The sequence below is a fragment of the Aulonocara stuartgranti genome, assembly GCF_965226115.1.
Source record: "Aulonocara stuartgranti genome assembly, chromosome: 20".
Lineage (NCBI taxonomy): Eukaryota > Metazoa > Chordata > Actinopteri > Cichliformes > Cichlidae > Aulonocara > Aulonocara stuartgranti.
Genome location: NC_138956.1, coordinates 32,386,617 through 32,407,911, shown reverse-complemented (window position 1 = coordinate 32,407,911; position 21,295 = coordinate 32,386,617). Strand labels below are relative to the sequence as shown.

Sequence of the window (21,295 nt, the reverse complement as noted above, 5' to 3'; positions counted from 1 at the left end):
CCAAACTGTTAGTTCTCCTTCAGCATATTTCTTTTCTATAAAAAAAAAAAAAATCTAATCTGACTGATGGCATCCTCGTTACCAACGAAGGGAACTTAGCCAACAACAAAGACACAGCATTGTGCCACAGGAGAAATAACCTTAGTGGTCTGTGTCGCATGTGGGACGAAGAAAACTACTAGTAGCAGCAGAAATAACTTCACAATCTGCAAATCAAAACACCCACAATACAACACTGAGAACCACCAGCAGCTCTGTGAGGACACAGTACAAAACCTTAAAGATATATTAGAGATCCCATCCCTCCTTTGATATACTTCAGCTACAAAAACCATGAAAAAAAGGGAAATTTGAACCACAGACATGCTTATATCCCTCTCCTGTGAATGAAATCAGTCTGTGCTACTGCCAGCCCCTGGAAACCTTTCTGCCGGCCAGCCAGGTAACCCCAAACACTGAGCAGTGCTTAGACAACCCTGAGAGGAAGACAAAGAGAAAAATAGAGAGATGAGAAATAGAAGAGGAGCAACGTACCTTTCACAGCGTCGGCCAGTGAATCCAAGAGGACAGTTGTCACAGGTCGGCTGGCCGTCAGAATCCAGATAGCAGGTCGTGGAGAATCTGTTTGAAAAAACAGAGATGACGATTGAGAATGATCCTGCCCTGCACACAGTTTACTTTAGCATGAAAAAGAACAAAAAAGTAAACTGAAAATGATTTCTGACATAAACTTACTGGTTATTAGAAGAGATTCCAGGGCAGGAGCAGGGCTTACAGGCCTGAGCACCACCCGTGACAGGGTCTCCATAGAAACCATTTTGACAGCGCTCACATCTTGAGCCAGCAGTGTTATGGAGACATTGCTTTAGGTCAGGAAACACATAAAAAAGGGGTGTGATCCATGGAACAGTTGAAGATATGGCACTTAGGTAGCCACATGTTGGGATTTGCCAAGAAATAATTTGCACATTCCGTGTCAGGGATCAAAGACGGCTCAGCACTGACAAAGGCTACAGAGAGGGGAAGAGTAGCACAGAACCTACCAGACACCTGCCGGTCTCCGGGTCACAGCTGCTGGCGTGACCGTTACAATCACACCTCCCACATGTGCCCAGGTAAAGCCCAGAGGTAGTCCGCGTATACCCTTCGTCACATTCCTGCAGAATGGAAAAAAATGGAAAAGCACCTCAGGTGAGAGACAAGTGATGACAAACAGGAAAATGTCTTTGTTCCACTGCCGGAGCGAGACAGACTGCAATTATCGCCAAGCAGTATTATGGAAAAAATTAAGAGACTTTATTTCTAGCAAGCTTAGACACATCTGTGGTGCCTTTGCTTTCTTTCCTTTGTCAGAATAACTTCAGTAAAATCGAAGGTTGCAAAGTTGCTCGTACCAATTCAAAACAGCAGTTTGAATTATCAGAAGATGGAGTTTGCAGTTTCACATAGAACGGACTACAGAAGCTTGAAGCTAAGCTAGCCTCAGATGAACAACCATCAATGTTTAACATCCTGTTATTCTTGCTTTGATACATTAAACTGATTTAACTGGCAGCTGTAGTTCACTTGAGGGAAAATATTTCCTGTGCAAAACTACATGTATAAATAATTATTGATTTATTTATAAAGAGACATTAGTGCAGATTTTTTTCATTTTCCATTACTTTAAAAACTCCAAAGCAAAAATGCCTCTTTCTGTACAACTAATAACAATGAATAGAATCATAAATCAATAATCATTAGTTGCAGCTATTAAGTTTTTGTCATCTCATCTAGAATAATCTAGACTACTCTCCTCATGTGTACCTGGCAAGATGGTCCTCTGTATCCTTGAGGGCAGGCGCACTCTTCCACCTCCAGAGCACGTTCATACCCAGTTGAGTGAGGAACAGCAATGTCCATCTGGATATCTGAGACACTAAATCACGCATAAAAAAGACATGTGAAGCAGTGTGATCCTCTCGGATTAATATGTGATTTGTGAAACTTTTCCACACTCTTTGAGGAACCTCCCAGCATACCTGCTCTCAGCCAAATTGTCGGCATAGCTGGCTCTGATCATGAAGACAGCAACGTCTGCCAGCGCCATCAGTAGGTGCTCACGAGTACACGGCTGTCCGTCAGCACGACGCCATTCAGACTGTCAGCCAGAGAAAAACAATTAAGCGAAAGTGAAATGTTGATGAGGATTTAGGTTTAGCTAAACTCCCAAAAAACACTGAAACACACCTCTCGGAAGGTCACAGTGACAATTTGTGGGAGACGTGGGAGCGGTCTGGTTTGAGCGTAGTGTTCCAGGAAGATTCCATTGCCTTGGAGAACCACATCTGGCTGACCATCAATCACAAGAGAGCGCTGAAATGGTTCAAAGCTCACTGTGTAGCGAAGCTCTCCGCCATAAGCTGTCACCTGGTAGCAACATGTTGAAAACAAATGCTCATTCGAATCAAATTAGTTTTATTCGTGTAGTGCCAAATCATAACATAGGTCATCTAAGAGCACTTTACATAGTAATATCAAGACATTACAATACAGAGGCAGCACGGTGGCACGGTGGTTAGCACCGTTGCCGCACAGCAAGAAGGTCCTGAGTTCAAATTCCAACATCAGGCCGGGGTCTTTCTGTGTGGAGTTTGCATGTTCTCCCCGTGTTCGCGCGGGTTCTCTCCGGGTACTCCGGCTTCCTCCCACCGTCCAAAGACATGCAGCTTGTGGGGATAGGTTAATTGGATAATCCAAATTGTCACTAGGTGTGAATGTGTGAATGAATGTGAGTGCAAATGGTTGTCTATCCCTGTGTGTTAGCCCTGTGACAGACTGGCGACCTGTCCAGGGTGTACCCCGCCTCTCGCCCTATGACAGCTGGGATAGGCTCCAGCGCCCCCCGCGACCCTGAAAAGGATAAGCGGAAGCGAATGGATGGATGGACAATACAGAGAGAAGCACAAATTTCCTTTGAGCAAGTGTTTGGAGACAGCTGAGAGACATCATCAGTTTTAAACAGAAAGAAACTCCCAGCAGAAACAGATTAATGAAGTATGGCCATCTGCTTTGAAAAGGTGAGCATTTCAACAAACTGAATAGTGGAAAGGTATTTAACCCCTCCGATACTGTGAGGGGAGTCACAAAACATCCTTGACTGGCTTTGACTCGAAGGTCCAAAAGAGCCTCAATGCATGGATAAAGGCAGCCTTCTTACTTGACAACATAGAAATCAGAAAACAGAAATCACCTTAAACATGCATAATTTTTTCCTTGTTCCCTGCCTGCTACTCACTTGGTTGTTGTTTTGTTAGTTTTCCTCACCTTATCTCCCCTGAAGTTCTCAGGCAGGACCCAGTAGTAGATGTCATTAGGGAGACTCGAGAAGAAACGGTAGACAACTTCAGAGGAGCCCCTTTGTGAGATGCCTTCAGTGATGGTATTAGTGTTGGCACTATTGGAGAGGGAGAAGAGTTGCCCGTTTACGCCGCCCCGCACCTGAGAGATGCAGAAACAAGTCTGACTGAAGCGTTTGCACATTGCTTATAACTAGAAACAATCTAGAACCTGAAAAGATTTGCTGATACAGCATTAGTGAGCAAACACTGAGTGACATCATGGTGCCAAATATATGTGCTCCTTCTTTTTCCATTCAGAGCTTGGCAGCCCACCTGTTCTCTATTCCAAGTGGAGCTGGAACACTGTTTGGTGACGCCCATACAGAAACACTGTAGACAGCCTTCAGCGTTGGACCCTGATAGGTGGAAGAACCCAGGCTTGCACTCGTCACACAGAGCGCCTGCCACATTGTTCTGCAACGTAGGCAAAGAAGCAAATAAACAAACACAGTCACATATGTGGCCCATGTGCCTGTCAAGCCCTTCAATCCTTTGATAAAAAATGGCAGCAGAAAAACTCAGCCTTGCAGATTTATAACAACTGACGATTTAAATGTTTACCATACTGCAGCCATACCTTACAGCTGCATGGCCCGCTGCTGGAGCTGACAATTCCTCTCTCATCACACTTGGTAGATGGGTTTGCTGCAGGGACAGAGCAGTGGAAAGATCACATATGGAGAAGAAAGTCCACCTGGGAGGGTTCCAGCCACCCTGCACACCTAAGCCATGACCACACACTACAATCTACTGTAACCCCAGGAGGGAAAAACTGATGGGAATCATTGCACAAGATTTAGATCTTCTTGTGATCATATGGCTGGATAACTGACTAGTTCAACAAGCCAAACAATAATGTAAAGGTATTTGGAGTTCTTTAATGTAAGTGTACTCACAGACAGGGACACATTTTCCATTAGGCAGAAGAGGGTTACCCTGATAACCAGGAGCACACCTGGAAAAAAAAAACAGACAGAGATATAGTAGATATCAAAGTGTAGTTAATTTTAATTTTAAATACATTTGGCATATTTGAGAAACCACCTGTATAATATTGCACCATACAATACAACAGTCATTGTCGCAAACAGCCCCAAGTGAGTCGTACAGCTTAATTCATATCCGTACAGGTTCTTAATTACGCTCAGCGATAAGGTACAGGTAATGATATACGTTTCCTCACTTTTCACAGCGTCTTCCTGTATAGCCGGGCCTGCATGCGTCACATGTTGGCTGTTGGTCAATGTTCAGGAAGCAGGTGTCAGAGAACCTACAAGGTCCGCAGAAAGAATAATGAATCAAAATCTAGGAGCTGCAGTTTAATGAGTAGCATGTGAAATGCATAAAACAGTATTCTCGTATCTGAATGAGCTCAGTTTGAGTAGTGAGAAAGCTCAGTTTATTTACCAATGAAACCTTGTTTGAAGACTGTTTCCGCATGCATTAGTCTTCCATATTGTACTGTAGATGTGTTTGAGCATTTGTCTGTGACCTTACCGTCGTGATGTCTCAGTGTACGGGCAAGGGCAGGGCTTGCAGTCATCAGGGCGGCCTCGGCTTGGGTCGCCAAAGTAGCCAGAACGACACTTGTCACACTGAGGGCCCTCTGTGTTGTGCTGGCAGCTCTGTGGTTAGGAGAACACACAGTCAATTCACTCACACAGATGTCACTCAAAGTATATTTAACATTTTCGAGAATATTTTGGGTTTTTCTATTGTTGAGAATTCAATGAGAAGAGTGATACCATTGTTAATGACTCTACCAATAAACCTGGACCCAAGCATGCATGCAAGACTGGAATCATGGGGAAATGTGGGGTGTTTTTTATATCATAACTAGCAAGTTTGGGTTTTGCAGTGAATAATATGCTGGAACTGTTTCTTAGCCTTTTTGCTCCATTATGCATCCACCATGAAACCAACTTCTGACTATTTTCCTGTTTGAATCAAAAGGTGTTACTTGCATATGTGCTGGTAGTGAGGCTCTATAAGCCTTTAAAAAGGACTAAACAACCTATTTTGTCCTGCTTTTGTTTTTTAACCTGGGCTAAACAAATCATCCTCTAATGCAGACACAATTGTCTGACTCATTTTTTTTTTGTTTTGGGGTTTTTTACCAGACATTGTCCGCTGATTGGATCACAGGCAGTAGCATGTCCATTACAATTACAACCAGCACAGGTTCCCAGATACAAGCCACCAGGAACACGCTCGAAACCAGCAGAGCACATCTCACAAGACAGGCCTGTGTATCCAGGAGGACATCTGGGAAAGATTAAAATACAAATGATCAAGCATTGCTTTCATAATGAAACTATGATGAGGCAAATTACAACACTTTGCGGTAAATAGAAAACAGCTGACTGAAAAACAGACTTTTTGTTGTTCTTGTTGCATTAGACACAAAGGAGACTGAGATGAAACTATTATAAATAATCACCAAAGTATAAATATAAAATTAGCCCTTGCGATGAAATAATCCATTTATTACTGTATTGTGCTCTTTACACTACATGTGTACACACTGGAGAAACCCAACAGACTGGGCGTTTCCTCCTTCTCACTTAACGCACCTGCATTCTTCAACGTCCTTAGCATGACCCAAAACGCTGAACTCCACAGTCGTGGTATCCATGACAATGTCACTGAGTGCCACACTGACCATGTGGTTATCATAGTTGGTGCGGATGCTGATGCTTTCCAGGTTGGCCAAGGTCATCATCAGCTCATCTCGGGTCACAGAACGACCACTGGAGTGCTGCCAGTTGTCCTAAAAATGTAACAATTAGGTTAACTAACATAATGCATGTGGAAGTGCTTAATTCATCTTACTTTTGATCATTATTAGATTATTACTCCGTCATGACCTATAAAATCTTTCTACATTTTCAAAAACACATATAATCATTACATCATTACAAAGTTACCACAGGATTGTGCAGAATATGAACCAGAGCCCTTACTTCAGTGAATCTGATCTCCTTTTGGTTGACCACATTGGGAGGGGTGCCATTGCCTCTGCGGTACACAAGCCTGCGCCCATTTCCAACCAGCGTCACATCTGGCTTCTCCACAGACTCGGACAATCCGCGTGCTAGTGTGTACCGCACCTTAAACTTCAATGATCCTCCATAGGAATCGATCTAAAACAAATGGAATGATTAACACGAATAAGCGTGTCAATTAAAATGAGACTTGTGAATTATTTTCTCCTTACTTTATTGCCCAGGAACTGGCGAGGCAAGGTCCAGAAGGAGTCGAGGTTAAGGAAACGACGTGAGAGGTCGACAAGCTGGAACTCTTCCATCTCCGGGTTAATAAGGAGCTGAGTGGAGGAAAGAGGAGGAGTACCAGGCCTCGATGGGTAGGTAACGTTCACTCCTGGAATTGACAAGTTCAGATTTATTTTATGTTAGCTCTTAATGTTAGGAATAAAAGTTTGAAAGGTATTTCAGCTGACAGTTTATCTGTTCTGTCAGCTTAAACCATACGCATATGGATTAAAAGCTTTTTTTGCCTTTGAAGTTTTCCTCCTCTGTGAACCGCAGACTGATATGGTTGCGATAACGTCCAGTGCTCTTGCAATTTTTAGAGATTCCACCGCAGAAGCAGGACAAACAGCGGCCATTCACGCTAAAGTGACCATCAGGACAGTTGCCTGGAAAGAACAAGTGGATATAACTTATCTACAGTTATCCTACAGTTTCCAAGGTACATAACTTAATGTTTGTTGTTAAAACTGTAGTCACGTTGACGCTGGGCCCAAGGGATGTGTCCGTACCTTGGTTTGGATTTGAAATAAGAGTTAACACTCCATCTGGGATGCCAAACACCAAGCCTTTAGCATTAATGGCCTCGCATGTGTACGCCCCCTGATCTGACTCCTTCACATCACGAATAATGAGGGTCCCACGGCCATTATCACTGGTCACGGTAATCCTGAGAATAGAGAAATAAAACACCATTGGAATAAGATAAAAAGCTTTCCTTTACATCTCACTGTTACAGTCTTAGAAAACATTGTTACACAAAAACCCATCAATTTTAAATGTAATTGCCCAAACCACACATGCAGTCGTCTACGCCTAGAGTGAACATTTCGAAACGGCAACATCTGGAGCTGGAGTACACCACAAATATTCGGGTAATTACAATCATGGGCCTAAAGATGAAGAGTCAAAGCTGAGACGATCAGCTACACTGTCAACAGCCTCCTCACCTGAAACTGTATCACAGAGGAAAATACCTTCACAGAGATTTTCAAATCTTCAGCGACTACTGCAGATGACTTCTAGCTTTTATCAGATATCAGATTGGAAACAGACTGACTAAAAAATAACATTAACAAACTCCAATTCATAGATATTTTAGGCCATTTTGACTGTGTTTTCTCCAAACTTTGAATTATCAGAGGTTAAGAGTTTCTGAATGTGTACACTAAATTAGGTTTGATTATAGACCTGATGAACAAAAAGCACAGAGGTGGTGAATTTCCTATCAAACCCACCTGTTGCTGGTAGGAATGTGTCCCCAGTTGAGTCTCCAGGTGATAATGGGTGTTGGCACTCCAACAGCTTGACAGGTGAATGTTACTGTGGCTCCCCGTGCAACCTGAACTGACTCTTCTGGGGGGCTTGTTACAGCAGGAGGGGCTGTGAGGAGTCAAAAAGGACAAAAAACCAAAAAATAAATGCACATTTACAAAACAGCTGGCATGTCACTGGAATTTGGCGAGTGAAGCTCATAAAGGCCGAGGAAGTCAAATTCTCTGCTATGGACAGACAATTTTCTTTTAGTTCAGGATGGAGGGCTCACAAAAGCCCTGTGTTTCACTGAATACATGTGAAAAAAGCCTGTTTCACAGAAAATTAGGCAAAGTGTACAAAGGAGGCAATATACAGAGTAGTGTCAGAGAAGTGATTTGCATGAAAATATGAAAGAAAGCAGTTGAATGTGTATGAGAATGAGTCTATTAACAGGCAGATGTGGACAGGCACTGGAGTGAGACTTACTGCAGCCATACTCATCGGAGCGGTCTTCACAGTCTGGCTCTTCATCACACTGGTAACTAGCTGGGATACATTTGTTATCACTCAGGCATTCAAACTGCTCAGGAGCACACCTGTCATCGGGGCCCTTGGAGGCTGCAGTGATGACAAGATGAAAAGTAATAGCAAATTTATATCCCTTCACAACATAAACAGCAGCTTTGAATCAAGGTCAGAAAGGCTCATAGCAATTGCTTAGCACCAGCAACCAATAACCTAAACTGAAACCAATCATTTTTAGCATTATGGGAAAGGTGCTACCCCACCTCTTGCCCTATGGTAGCAGGGATAGGCTCCTTACCCTGAGATGGCTGGATGGATGGATGGATGGATGGATGGATGGATGGGAAAGGTGCTTTTTTGCAGAGTCAAATAAGAAGATGAATACCACTATTTCTGGATTTAATATATGAACCTGAAGGTGTTAATTGGCCTCACTCAACATAAAGAATGATAAAGAAGGACACCTATCATGGATCTATCCTCCTATCCTTAATTAATATGTACACACAAAAAAACGCTGATGGACTCTTTTTCTTCATCAAGGTCACATTCACAGTAAAGCGACTTATTCTCAGTGGCAATACATACATTTGTGGAAAGTTTCGGAGGCCTATGATTTGTTCCTTCTTTTTAAATAAGTGTGCTCATATTCACACGCAAGTATTTTCCTTTGCTTAACCAGTTCTGGGATATGGCGGTGGGGGGTGGAGCCTATCCCAGCTGTCATAGGGCAAACAGCAGGGTACACACTGGAGAGGCCACCAATCTGTCCGAGGGCTAAACCATAGAGACAGAAAATCGTTCACACCTACAGCTAGTTTAAAATAACCAATTAACCTAACCCCATGCATGTCTTTGGACTGTGCGAAGAAGACTGAGTGTCTGGAAATAGCTCATGAAAATACAAATGTCACACAAAACACCCCAGGTGGAATTTGCACCCAGAACCTTCGCACTGAGGAGACAGCGCTAACCACTGCACTATCATGCCACCCACACAATTATTTGAAATAATAAGATGACTTAACAAATCCAAAATTAGATTTAATATTGTTGTTTAAATTTAAGAGACGGACATCAGAGAGGTAAGGGAGCTTTACTTATTCCTTTAAGACAGATTTTTACTGTCTCACAAAAGAAACGGAGACTTACGGCAGTCGGTTTCATCTGAGTTATCCTCACAGTCATTGTCTCCGTCGCAGCGCCAAAGTTTGAGTGCACAGCGACCATTTTTACACTTGAACTCGTTGGGTTCACAGGGAGATGGAGTACCTGCAAAAAAGGCAAGAGGCTGATTAGGGATCATGTTGCTCTCTGGGACTGTTCGCATGTACAGGGCTGCGTTACTCACCACATCTAAACTCGTCGCTTCCATCTGGGCAGTCCCGCTGACCGTCACAGATATAGTCACGAGGTATACACTCTCCAGTCTGACATGTAGCCTGATCCACTCTGCAGGGTCCAGGTTGGCCGGGGGGACGCACTACCTTCTGGGTTGTATCGACTGTGGTGGCAGGGGTTGTGATGATCGGAATAATCGGCCCTATTGAGTATGACACAACTCTTTCATTAGGCCTATGCAAAGATGTACACAGGTGCTAATTACTGTCCCACACATCAAACAGCCATTACTCCAGCATATAACTGATCATGTTAAACTGCCAACCAGTCACAATGAGGCCACTCACCACAATTGAGCTCATCACTCATGTCTCTGCAGTCTTGTCGGTTGTCACACAGGTATTCCATTAGGATACATGTCCCATCACCACACCTGTGCTCATCTGGCATGCAGGGTCTCACACTGGGGGTTACTGTTAGAGATGCAGAGGGGAAGCAGGGGGAGGGGGATGTTGAAGGATCACAGACATGCAAGCGTTGACTATGGTACAGCCAAAAAAACTACCTAACGTCATATTAAAACACAATTAACAATTTTTTTTTAAATATTTCATTTAATTTTTTTTTTTAAAAACTTCTCCTGGAACTCTACTGCAGAAAGAACAACTCAGAAGTGTTGAAAATATTACCAAAATCTGAAAGCTTGTGATAATTAGGGAGCTTTTCAAGAACATTACAAGATTTTCATTAGTGTTTGTGTTCTGGTAACCATAAAATATACCATAGGTTCAAACCAACATGGCAGCTATACAATAACACATTAGACAGATTACATTAGGCGGGCAAGACAACACTGGACAGACTAGACTGAAGAACACAAAAAAAAGAGATTGACACAAACTAAATGACAAAGAGTAGATTAGACATGGCTAGATGGATACAAAAAAATAGAACAGACATATTTGATACACAATAAGAAATAAATACAAGACTGGACAAGAAAGGCTTAATAACGCACAAATAAAGACTGGATTGAACAAACACTACACTACAGTGAACACAGGCTACAAATACTTTGTAAGAATAGATTCGACACACAGACACACAAAGACAGCAAAACGAGACAGACAGATGAATGACAATGCTGTCACCTGAATAAACAAATAAAAGATAAAGTCACCATTTAACTCTATTAGTTGCCATGTCTGTATAGAGAGTTTTGTGGAATTGATGGCAAAAAAATTTAAAAAGCTGCATTCCTAATCACACTCATGCCATGCAAATATACTTTATACTCATTGGGCACTACTGGACTTCAAAGACTAAACTCAGAAGTAGACTCAAAGTCTGCTTCACACTTCTGTGCTTCCATGCAAAACATTCCTCAGACAACGGGACTTGTACACATCAAATTAAAGACACAAATGCTCAACTGTTCTTTCTAAATGCACTACAGTTTCTAACTCACCATGCAACAGGCATGGCAAAATACAAACCTGGGTCTGCTACATGCTCCGCTGAAGGCAAAGGTTCAGCTATAAACCAGAGGGAAATGTTAAGGTAACTGCCTACCCCGCTGGTAAATCTTCATCTGCTGTAAGCATACAGCAAACTCTTGGGTAACAGTGGCACCTGTTTCAGTACTTCTTGAGGTCTTACCTACTCCAAGCCGTCTGAACTGAAAGCCCTGGACCGAAGTGCTGTAGGAAGCAATTGCTCCCTCCTTCACCACGTTGTACAGCACGCTGCGGATCTGTTCCTCATTGGCGTTGTATTCAGATCCCACATCTATTTCCACAAATACATCAACGCCATCCTCTCTTATCTCCTTTCTGCAAAGACCAAAAGAAGGCCAGCTGAGCCTACAGACTGTGTGGCATGCACCGCATATGTTAAACAATAAAGCTTGTTAAAAGCGTCCTCTTTGGCTGTCCTAGAAAGGACTTACTTATTGCTCCTGTATTACTGACTGAATGTCTACAATGCTGCTGGCCTACTGGCCTTGGGTAATACGGAAAAACAAGAAGAAATATCACCTGGCAAGGTAAAAAAATATCCAAACAACAAAATAAAGCTACTTTAAGTGTCACAAATAAATATTTAAATAATATTGTGTATGTTCTTACTTAACAAGGATCACACTGACTGTCTGGACACCTGGAATCTTGTTGTACTCTGACTCGAGCTGTGGAGGAAAAATAAATTTTTAGACACACAGTCACACATTCTTAAATTAGCAAAGTCATAAATAAAATGTCTTTCACCATATAAGGCAGTAACAGTCTTATGATACTGTACAAGAGCGCTATTTAGCACAGTTTATGAGAACAGGACATACCGTGTCCACCACTGCTTCAGAAAGCTCGATAAATTCACGAGAGAAGATTTCTTCGTATTCGGGACCGTAGACCAGGGAGGTGAAGTTGACAGAAGCTCTGTAATAAACTAGAAACACAAAGTGGGGAGAATTATCTGTTAGTTAAACTGCATATTAATATCCAACTATTGTCAGGTGTGCATGTTATAAGCTGCATTCAAGTCACTGTAGTCACGGTCACTGTGATGTGGGATACTGTTTGGAACTTCCTTTCCTCAGGAAAACCTCTGGTTAAATGTTTCAGGAGGTAAAAACTGAAAAGCACGACTGCGGCTTAAGTGAAAGCCACATACAAATTACAGCATCTATTTCTATATCTCAACTGTGACTGTGTCTGTGGCCAACAACCGACACACACTGACACAGTCACACTCCTCCACATACTGAAAAATAACCATTAAATTGTACTATCAACTATTCTGTGGGTCACAAACATGGAACATAAATAATCTAACATTTTTAAGCATATTTAAATAGAGACACATGATAGAAATGAGTTACAAATACACATAATACTCGTGACATTCAATATAACAGGGCCAAAAGTTTGCTTCAGATCTCCTGACTGAATGCTGATGATATCACAGACTTGGAAGGTCAGTAGGAGTAAAGTCACCATCAATACTGTGCCAGCAGCTGTGGAGGAAGAAGAAGAGGATCCTCTGTGAATGACTCTAGAAGAAGGCCTCAACATTCCCTCCTCAAGTCATACATGCATGAGGCAGGAAGGCTGGAGAGCAGTGTAAGGGGTCAGAGGATTACATCAATGGCCTACTTAGACTCCTTGTTCATGTAGTTCAGCAGCTAAAAACAGAACACTTTGCATTCAAATGTGTGGCAAACAGAAGCTGCAGTTAAATCGAGTTTTTATGCAACGCAAGCAAGTAGACATTTATTTAAATGAGGTTTTACAGGGTTGAGAACATAACAGATGGTGATACCGTGCAAGGACTTTAGGGGTTTTCACATAGCTTAAGAAAGCTTCATGTTAAAAGGTGAGAGCATGCAGACTGAGATCCTGCAAACCATGTGCAATGTTTTCAGAAAATGATTCACAGTATATTCATATATTTTACAACAATAGCTTGTGATGATTACAGGAGAAACAAAAACAATAATGGCATCCGGATAGATAACAACAAAATTCTGTAGAAGCATCCAGCAAAGCAATTGTTCTTCACTTGTGGTAGATTATAGGAGCCACACTGTAAAATAATAGCTTCTGCCAGTACTTCACTGTAATTTAACGGGGAAATTAGCTGCATTAAAGGCTTTTGAAACATTCTCAAATTGTTGATATACCCTCTTGTACAAAACAACTATAATGTGCGACTCGTTTTGAGGGAAATATTCGCTATAATATTATGATTACAATGTCACAGGCTTAGCCATGAAACTTAAAATAGCCTGCGCCTGCGGGGTGCCCCATTCTCACACTCCTGCCAACACTTTGTTAGGATGGGCTTGCCAACCTCTGATTTTAGGCTAGTAGTGTGGATTTAGGGAGGAAGTCAATATTTGTACTGTTTCTTGCAGTGAGATGCTATTTGCCGTGCCAAAAGCAAAGAGTCATGTTCTAAGTAGGCATCTGCTCAGCCTCTAGTTAGAAACATACATGCCCAAATATGCATAAAACAATAAATCTGCTCACATACACACCTACTGTGTGCAGCCGCTATACCCAGTCTTGGTGTATATAATTTTCTTCACCCTTTCCTTGTTCTTTGGATAATTGCACATCACTAGACATTCACACTGGCAGCAGATGTACATCATGCTTAACAGCAGCTACCTAATTAAAAGTTATAGATTTCGTGTCTCACATAAAGGCTGTGCGGTCACTGTGTTTAAGAGCTTTCCTCACTTTATGCCGCTAAGTCCCATTTTCCTTCTACACATCGGTGTTACAACAAGACGTCCAACTCCTGGCGAGAAAAGCACCTTTTATGTCAAAGTAAACTGAGAATTGCCTAAGAAAACAGTAAGGGGAACAAGTAAGAACAGCACTGCAGGCTTTAGCACAACCTGGTGTGCTCGCTTTTCAGACTGCTACTATTAGATTTATAGGACCAATTGTTAGGCCTGAATATGGTCTCAGAAAACAAGCAACATCAAAGTTGCTCATCAAAGCGCCTCTTTTGACCCATATATAATCTAATCACTTGAGTGGGTACTTGCTGCCAGGTCAACAGTGGCTTGAAGCCCCATTTCTCTCCGAGCTTGCCGCAAAAAACAGAATAATGGGACTGCCTGAGATCCTTTGATTAGAGCACCGAGTTGTGCCATACTGCTAACGAGGGCCTCTTTCACTCCAAGAGCTCCTGTGGGCAACTTGCTGCTTTCAGCAAGGGGGAAATCCCCTTTGCCAAGCGCCACCACCATCAAAGGTGATGAAACTGTGAGAACAGATGTGACGAGTGGGAGAGAGAAAAAAAGTGTGGAAAAGTAACATTCCATACTTTTAATTCATAAACTTATTTGGCGATTAAAGCTGTTCAGTAGAACTGTGGCAGCTTTGTGCAATGGGCCCCTCTAACACTCAGAGGGCTACGCAGAAGACAAAGAGTTGATTGAGCAATGAGCCCAGCCTGGCCTTTAAACCCCAGCCACGCTGGGTTTGACCTTCAACCCCCGAGGCTGCGCCCAGCACCAGTCAAGCCATTTCCAAAACATGTGGGGGAGAGCCAGATTCTATAAGAACAAGGCCCAAACCACAATGCTCTAATAACGCCAACAAAGATCTTTAGTAACTCCCCTACATGGGATTTTGCTCTCTCTCATCTCAATCTCCTCCCTAGTTTTTCTGCCTATATTTCCATTTGCCAGCTGTCTCTTTCTCATCTTAACTCCCGTAGACACGACCGCTCCTACTTAACCCCTTCGCTGGTAACAAGCCAAAACCTCTGTTTCCAAGTCCATTTATTGCCCTGTGGGGAAATCTAGGGACTTAATTCTGGCTTCATTATTAAGCTCTCCCCATCCTGCTCATCCACAGCTTGCAATGTAGAGATCAAAACCACCACTATATATAAAAAAGGCTCATTTTCATACTTGTGTTATAGCTACTTAGTATAAGACCTGGTTTGTTGCATTGGAGTTGAACCACCAACATGAGGCTGATATTTCAAAGAGCAATTTTAAAATGAAAGCATGGAGTACATTTTGCAAGTGTCATGGTAACGTCATTTCAAAGACATTTTTAGCAAGAAATGGAAATGTTGTCACTCTGTTACATGATGGAAAAAGCACATAATTTTCCATAGAATCGGAAATCATTGGGAAACGCCTGTAAGACATTTGGAAAAACAAACCAGCTGGACTCAGACACTACATGCCCCAGCTGAGTCTTCCTTGGAATGTTATCTGAGAGTGTGTTTGGAAAAGACCGTGCATAACTGAATGGAACAGGTGAAAGCAGAGTGTGCCAAAGACAAGAAACAAGAGAAAAACAAAGTGTTAAGAAAGAGGTGCGTCAGGACTTACTTTGGTCGTGCTCACTTGGGTTCTGTATGTTCCTCAGATATGAAGAATCCAACCAATGTGCTATAGCAAGAAATGAAGTGCAAGCAGCAGAGAGCAAGCAATAGTGGGAAAAGACGTGACGGGGAGGTCAACACGGCACAAACATGAGCCAGAGGTCAAAGGTCAACCAAGGAAAGCAACACAAGAACAAGGGAAACAAATGAAGTTAGCCAGGCAGGTGCAGAGAGGTTAAAGTTTCAGGAAAGTTAGACAGGGAAACAAATGCAGGGAGAGAGAAAACAGAGAGAGATAATAAGTAGGAGAATTGAAAAGAGAAAAAGTTGTAGTAACAGAAACAGGAAATCAAGAAGAGCCACTACGATTATGTGAAACAGACATATTACAGTGGTAGCAGAACAAAAAATCTAAAAAATCCCAACATAGTTTCATGAGAAGCTGGAAATGTCACCATCGATTTGCTGTGATCAACAGTCCCACTAATCATTACCATCTAAATGTTGTGGATACTGCTTCATGGGACAGAGGCTGCAGGAGGCGTGTGGTTTTATTAACCAGTGTCTGCCAGGAAACACATAAGGAAATCTCTTTACATGACAGTGACGAGGAGAAAAGGTGAGGGGCCATAACTTTAGACAAACCTCTTCCTCAGTCTTTCAACACAAAGAGAATACTTTACAAACAAAGCGCACACTTCCACATCCTGCTCTTCACATCTCAGCTGTCTGACACATACATCCACCCTGGCACTGCAGTAATGCAGGGAGGAGCTGTTTCCTGTTTTCCTTTTTAAATGGAAGAACTGAGCACCATTAAAAGAGTTTTAACTGGTTTTACCCTAAGTTCTCTCCACTGGCATGGGCAACAATGACCACGTTCTTTTTCGTGGTGACTCATTCATTCTGCTTGGGGCGTGCTATGAAATGTCAAGTGAGGAGGCCTTTTGGTTGTTTCAAGAAAGAGATCCAAGTACAAAGGTTGATTTACAAACCATTTACAGGATCTATTCACTATCTTGTAAACAAAAGCACCCTTAAAATGTATTAAAATGCTCCACACAAGCACTTTATACTAACAAGAGAGATTTTTTATGCTCCTCTCCAGATAAATATGAGTCCACTCCATAAACTTCAACAAACAGTAGTAAACAAGATCTCCTTCATAATTGAGTGAGTATACTGGATCCAACTGTTGTACAGCTGCACATGCAAAAACCATGAGGGTTCTGACACACGTTACTGCAGTTGTGGCATATATTTTAGAAGAAGGCAGAGTTTACAAAAAGAAAAAAACTGTGTTAAGAGTTAAGAGCATTTCTTCAAGTCTAAAATGCCCAGCCAGGAAACAATTGAGAGAAAACATGCCCTACCCAAATGACATGAGGTTTCCCACAAGAATAGTGACCCAAACTAATTAAGGCTAATGAAGCATTTGCTACTTCAAAGTCTGCTGATCTGCTGTGATCACTGTCAGAAACAGAAAAAGAGTGGAAGCCAGAGAGGAGGAGGTAACAGATTTGTTAATACTCTCTGCTCTGTTGTGGGTTGATCGGGCTGAGGTCACTTACTGAGACAGTGCTCACTGTGTAAGAGGCTGGATAGAGAGATATTTGAAAATACAACAAACTAAATGGATCTTTTACCCAACAGGAGAAACATAAAGTAAGTATATTGCTCAAAATACAGTAATTAAGACAACACTCAATCTTCATAGTATAACTTGAAGTCGGTTACACTTCAGGGACATCAATGTGTCCAGTTACGAAGCATAAACAATTGTGAATCCATTTCACTCGCTCTGAGGCAAATGAATGTGACAACAGGTGCAATGGAGAGGAAACAACAAGACAACTACATCCATTTTCTTCCGCTTATCCAATTCAGGGTCATGGGCAAGGCAATCCCTAAAAAGGGAATGGTTTTGTACGTGGTGGCCACAGACCATTGCTCTCTCCTTATCCGTCTAGACTGATTTTTGTATACTTTATCCTTTTGTTAGTGTCCTTAACACCACTGAGACACAGTCTTAAGAGTGTGGAGGAGATGCTTGAAGATGGATACACAAAGTGCAATGGACAGGGGCATAGAATGGCATCAATGCAGCAGATGGACAGTATCGGCTTCTTTGGGTCAGGGGCAGCAGGAGCACCGTCAGGACCCTAGAAAATGACCTTAAGCAAGCTACTGATCTGCATGTTTCTGACCAAACTGCTCATGGAGAGAATCAGAACCAGCACCACAAAGCTTGACTGACGATCGGGACCCTAACCCTAACAGAAGAATGGTAGGTCTTCCACTGTGACTCTGTTCATTTCAAAGATGAGAACAGGTTCACACTGAGCACATGTGACAGGTAAAAAAAGAGTCTGGGGATATCAGCAACATCATCTTGCATGACTGGTTTGGCAGTGGGTCAGTAATGGTCTGGCAAGGAATATCCTTGGAGGGTCAAACTTCTGCTAGGTACAAGAATGAAATCCTCAGAATCATTGTCAGAATTTCTGGGCCCCATGTTCCTCCTGGCACAGCGTCATGTGACCAGAGTGTGCAGGCAATGCCTGGATCAAGCAAATATTTTTGAATCCAAATGAGAACCTCTGGGGCATTGTGTAAATAGTGCCACAGACTGTCCAGCAGCTCACTGATGCCCCAGGCAGGCACATGGGGTAATACACTCAGTAGAGTGTGTCTCATGTCAAGCTGCATTATCTTGTGGTTTAAAATTTTAACTTTGATTGAATCCAGCCAGAATACATTATTTTGGCCTCCACTGACTTTTGTTACACCAGTTTATGTGATTTCCCTCTGTTTTGGGGGGCCAGTGGATGTATATGAATTGTCAGCAACAGAAGAAGAACTAGTTAAGAACTTAATTAGTCCCGGGAGTGGTATTATTTAATATAGATACTCTCTAGGGTGCAACCAGGAAGCCACTAATCAACTGTGGAGCTTTATCCAAATGAACTCATATCTGGGAAAACCACAGGACAATTGAATACCCAGCCAATAACCACTTTAATTCAGTATTTGGTCTGCAGCACAATTAAACATTTTGCTAGCACAAGTGTAAGTTACTCACTTATGACGTATCGTAGCTTATTTTTAAGCTCATCAAAATGCACAGAGATATAAAGTACAAGTCCTTCCTGGAGAGAGGAAAAAGAAAATCACTCCAGCAGGCAGATAAGCTCTCTTTGAACGAAACCCTAAAAATCTCTTTCCTAAAGAGGAGTGGCACAAGCCAGCTCTCCAAGGCAACTCATTTGTTATTGGTACAACAGAGTGTAGGATCACAGGGCTAGGTGCAGTAATAGAGCTCAAGTTAGTGACTAAGATCATTCAGCAGGAGTCTTTCAGAACTATGCCCACCCAAAATGAATTGCACACAGTCAGAGTGACAATCTGCTGCTTATGAATGGATAGAAGCTTTTGTCACTGATTGAGACGAGTAGGTAAGACAAAGGTTAGTCCAAACGTGTCGTTTAAAACTGCAGCACCAACGTTCGTTTGCTCCTACAACTGTCCTGTCCACAACATTCTGTTTCAAGTGCGTGACCTCCTTGTAGGGCTCCAGCAGTACAACAACAAAGATCTCAGCAAAATAACTGCAGCTGCCAGCGTTTGTCCCTCTGTGTAAGTGCCCAAGAGGCTCCGTGTATCTGACACACTCTTGCAAACACACACACAGGCAGTGCCACTGAGACACACATACCAGCTGACCATGAAAAAGCATGAAACTGAGTGGGTGGCCTGGCACTGCTCAGGCCAAACTGACAAGACAAGCTACATTACCCTGATGTATTGTCCACTAATGGTGCAACATCTGCTCAATTTGACAGATAACGGAGGAATCCAAACCTATGTCGTGTTTTTTTCAGTAAGCGCTCACTAGTAAATGATTAGAAGCAAAGCCAGGTGAGGCTACACAGGAATGCAGTACCCTGTCTGTGAGTCTCCCTCTACTCACATCAGTGTCAACAGTATACACACACACACACATGCACACACACACAAATCACAGCATGTAGATCGAACGCCAATGACAGGTGAGTCCTTGTCTAGCTTATTTAAACAATGGATGAGAGAGCTAGTTTAGACAGCAGCATTAGATATTGATGTATAGCAATCTCAGCACGACAATAGCTAGAAGCCATCTGAGTTTCTCAGGGCTGAGATGCTGTTTATCTTGTTTACACTGACATATCTTTTCACCACTTGCACTAACAAAACACAAAGAAAAAGAATGACAGCTAGTAGGATTGTTGACAGAGTGACTTTGACATGTATTGCTTATCTCTTCTATTTTTAATATGTTGTTGTCTTTTCCTTTTTTTTTTCTTTTTTTTGCACAGCAAAAGATAAAAAAAAATATTATATAATTTCTGAGTACATCTCAAGACTTCTTTAAAAGGAGGCTACTTGGACAAATACAATACACTATAATACTGACATGTTCCTGAACCATTGCAATGAGAAATGTACTTAATGGGACATATTACGGTTGAAGTTGGTCTACTATGGGACTGCACTGGGACCTACACCAAATGCCTTCCACTTGCATCTGTGGAAAGCACAAGGTGGAAAGAGCGCACCTCCCTTCCTTTTCATGCGCATACATGGAAAGTTGTGGAGGTGTGGAGAATAAGACTGCAGCATAGTACAAAACAGGAACAAGAGACAACAGACACTGATAAAGTTTTTTAAAAAAGGAGCTGAGGTGGAGGGGGGTTGTAGCTGGACTTCTCTGAGAAGTCAGAAATTAATCAAGCATAATATTCAACTACTAAAAACAAATATTATTTGTTATTCTGCATTTTAATCAAAAACTAATAGTCCATCCTTGCATTCTCTTCCACTTATCCTTATCAGGGTCGTGGGGGAGGGATGGAGCCTATCCCAGCTTTTATAGGGCGAGAGGCAGGGTGCACCCTGGACAGGTTGCCAGTGTGTTACAGGGCTAACAAAGAGAGGCTGACCATTTGTGCTCATATTCACACATATGGGAAATTTAGTAGAATTACCAATAAACTCAACCCCACTAACTGCATGTCTTTGGACCGTGGGAGGAAGTCAGAGTACCTGGCCCACAGAGACATAAGAGAACATGCAAACTCCACACAGGTGGAGTGGAACTCAGGCAACAGTGATAACCTCCGAGGTGCTCCAAACAATGTGCTTTACTATTTTTTCTTGGATAACAACAACTTACATACATATTTACAACAACATAGTGAATTAACCACTAGAAAATAATGAAAATATATTTTGCTGATTACTAGTACTGTTAAGCTGGGGCATAAACCTTATTTTTAGTAATGGTTAATTACCTTTATTTATTTATATAGAAAAAGAAGTGGTCTGCCATGTTTTTTCACCCTGGTCTAAGTATATTTAAAAATAATAATTCTCAAACTTTTTACCCAAAATAAACACTGTGCAGAGCGTAACCCCAGCGGCCTTTCGCCAATTACTACACTATTACAAGCGAGTGGCCTGGTAACCTTTGTTTCCTTATGTCCTAAACAAAGTGGCCAATATCCTTAGAACACTGGGAATGTCTGTAATGGAGCCAGTGAAACAAGGAAAGGCTCTCACAGAGCAGATAAGCTGGATTTACCTCCTCAGAGTCCCAAAGAAATCTCTTTGGGACTCTGAGTTTAGAGGTCA

The 21,295-nt window shown here is 42.1% G+C and overlaps 1 protein-coding gene across 5 annotated transcripts in view; it reads right to left on the bottom strand.

Moving 5' to 3' along the window:
• The window catches only part of hspg2 (heparan sulfate proteoglycan 2), a 97,459-nt gene that overhangs the window by 42,832 nt on the left and 33,332 nt on the right, over nt 1–21,295 (bottom strand). For all 5 annotated transcript variants that reach the window (XM_082518352.1, XM_082518354.1, XM_082518356.1 and 2 more), the window contains exons 4-29: nt 12,111–12,217; nt 11,899–11,957; nt 11,432–11,604; nt 10,120–10,245; nt 9,783–9,974; nt 9,584–9,703; nt 8,393–8,524; nt 7,888–8,032; nt 7,162–7,319; nt 6,898–7,038; nt 6,598–6,761; nt 6,344–6,523; nt 5,954–6,150; nt 5,498–5,645; nt 4,878–5,005; nt 4,564–4,650; nt 4,277–4,335; nt 3,958–4,025; nt 3,654–3,794; nt 3,307–3,480; nt 2,230–2,409; nt 2,022–2,140; nt 1,807–1,918; nt 1,044–1,157; nt 736–863; nt 535–621 (exon numbers count right to left, since the gene is read on the bottom strand). In XM_082518352.1, coding sequence (XP_082374478.1) covers nt 535–621; nt 736–863; nt 1,044–1,157; nt 1,807–1,918; nt 2,022–2,140; nt 2,230–2,409; nt 3,307–3,480; nt 3,654–3,794; nt 3,958–4,025; nt 4,277–4,335; nt 4,564–4,650; nt 4,878–5,005; nt 5,498–5,645; nt 5,954–6,150; nt 6,344–6,523; nt 6,598–6,761; nt 6,898–7,038; nt 7,162–7,319; nt 7,888–8,032; nt 8,393–8,524; nt 9,584–9,703; nt 9,783–9,974; nt 10,120–10,245; nt 11,432–11,604; nt 11,899–11,957; nt 12,111–12,217 — 3,439 coding nt within the window. The remainder of the gene's footprint in view (nt 1–534; nt 622–735; nt 864–1,043; nt 1,158–1,806; nt 1,919–2,021; nt 2,141–2,229; nt 2,410–3,306; nt 3,481–3,653; nt 3,795–3,957; nt 4,026–4,276; nt 4,336–4,563; nt 4,651–4,877; nt 5,006–5,497; nt 5,646–5,953; nt 6,151–6,343; nt 6,524–6,597; nt 6,762–6,897; nt 7,039–7,161; nt 7,320–7,887; nt 8,033–8,392; nt 8,525–9,583; nt 9,704–9,782; nt 9,975–10,119; nt 10,246–11,431; nt 11,605–11,898; nt 11,958–12,110; nt 12,218–21,295) is intronic.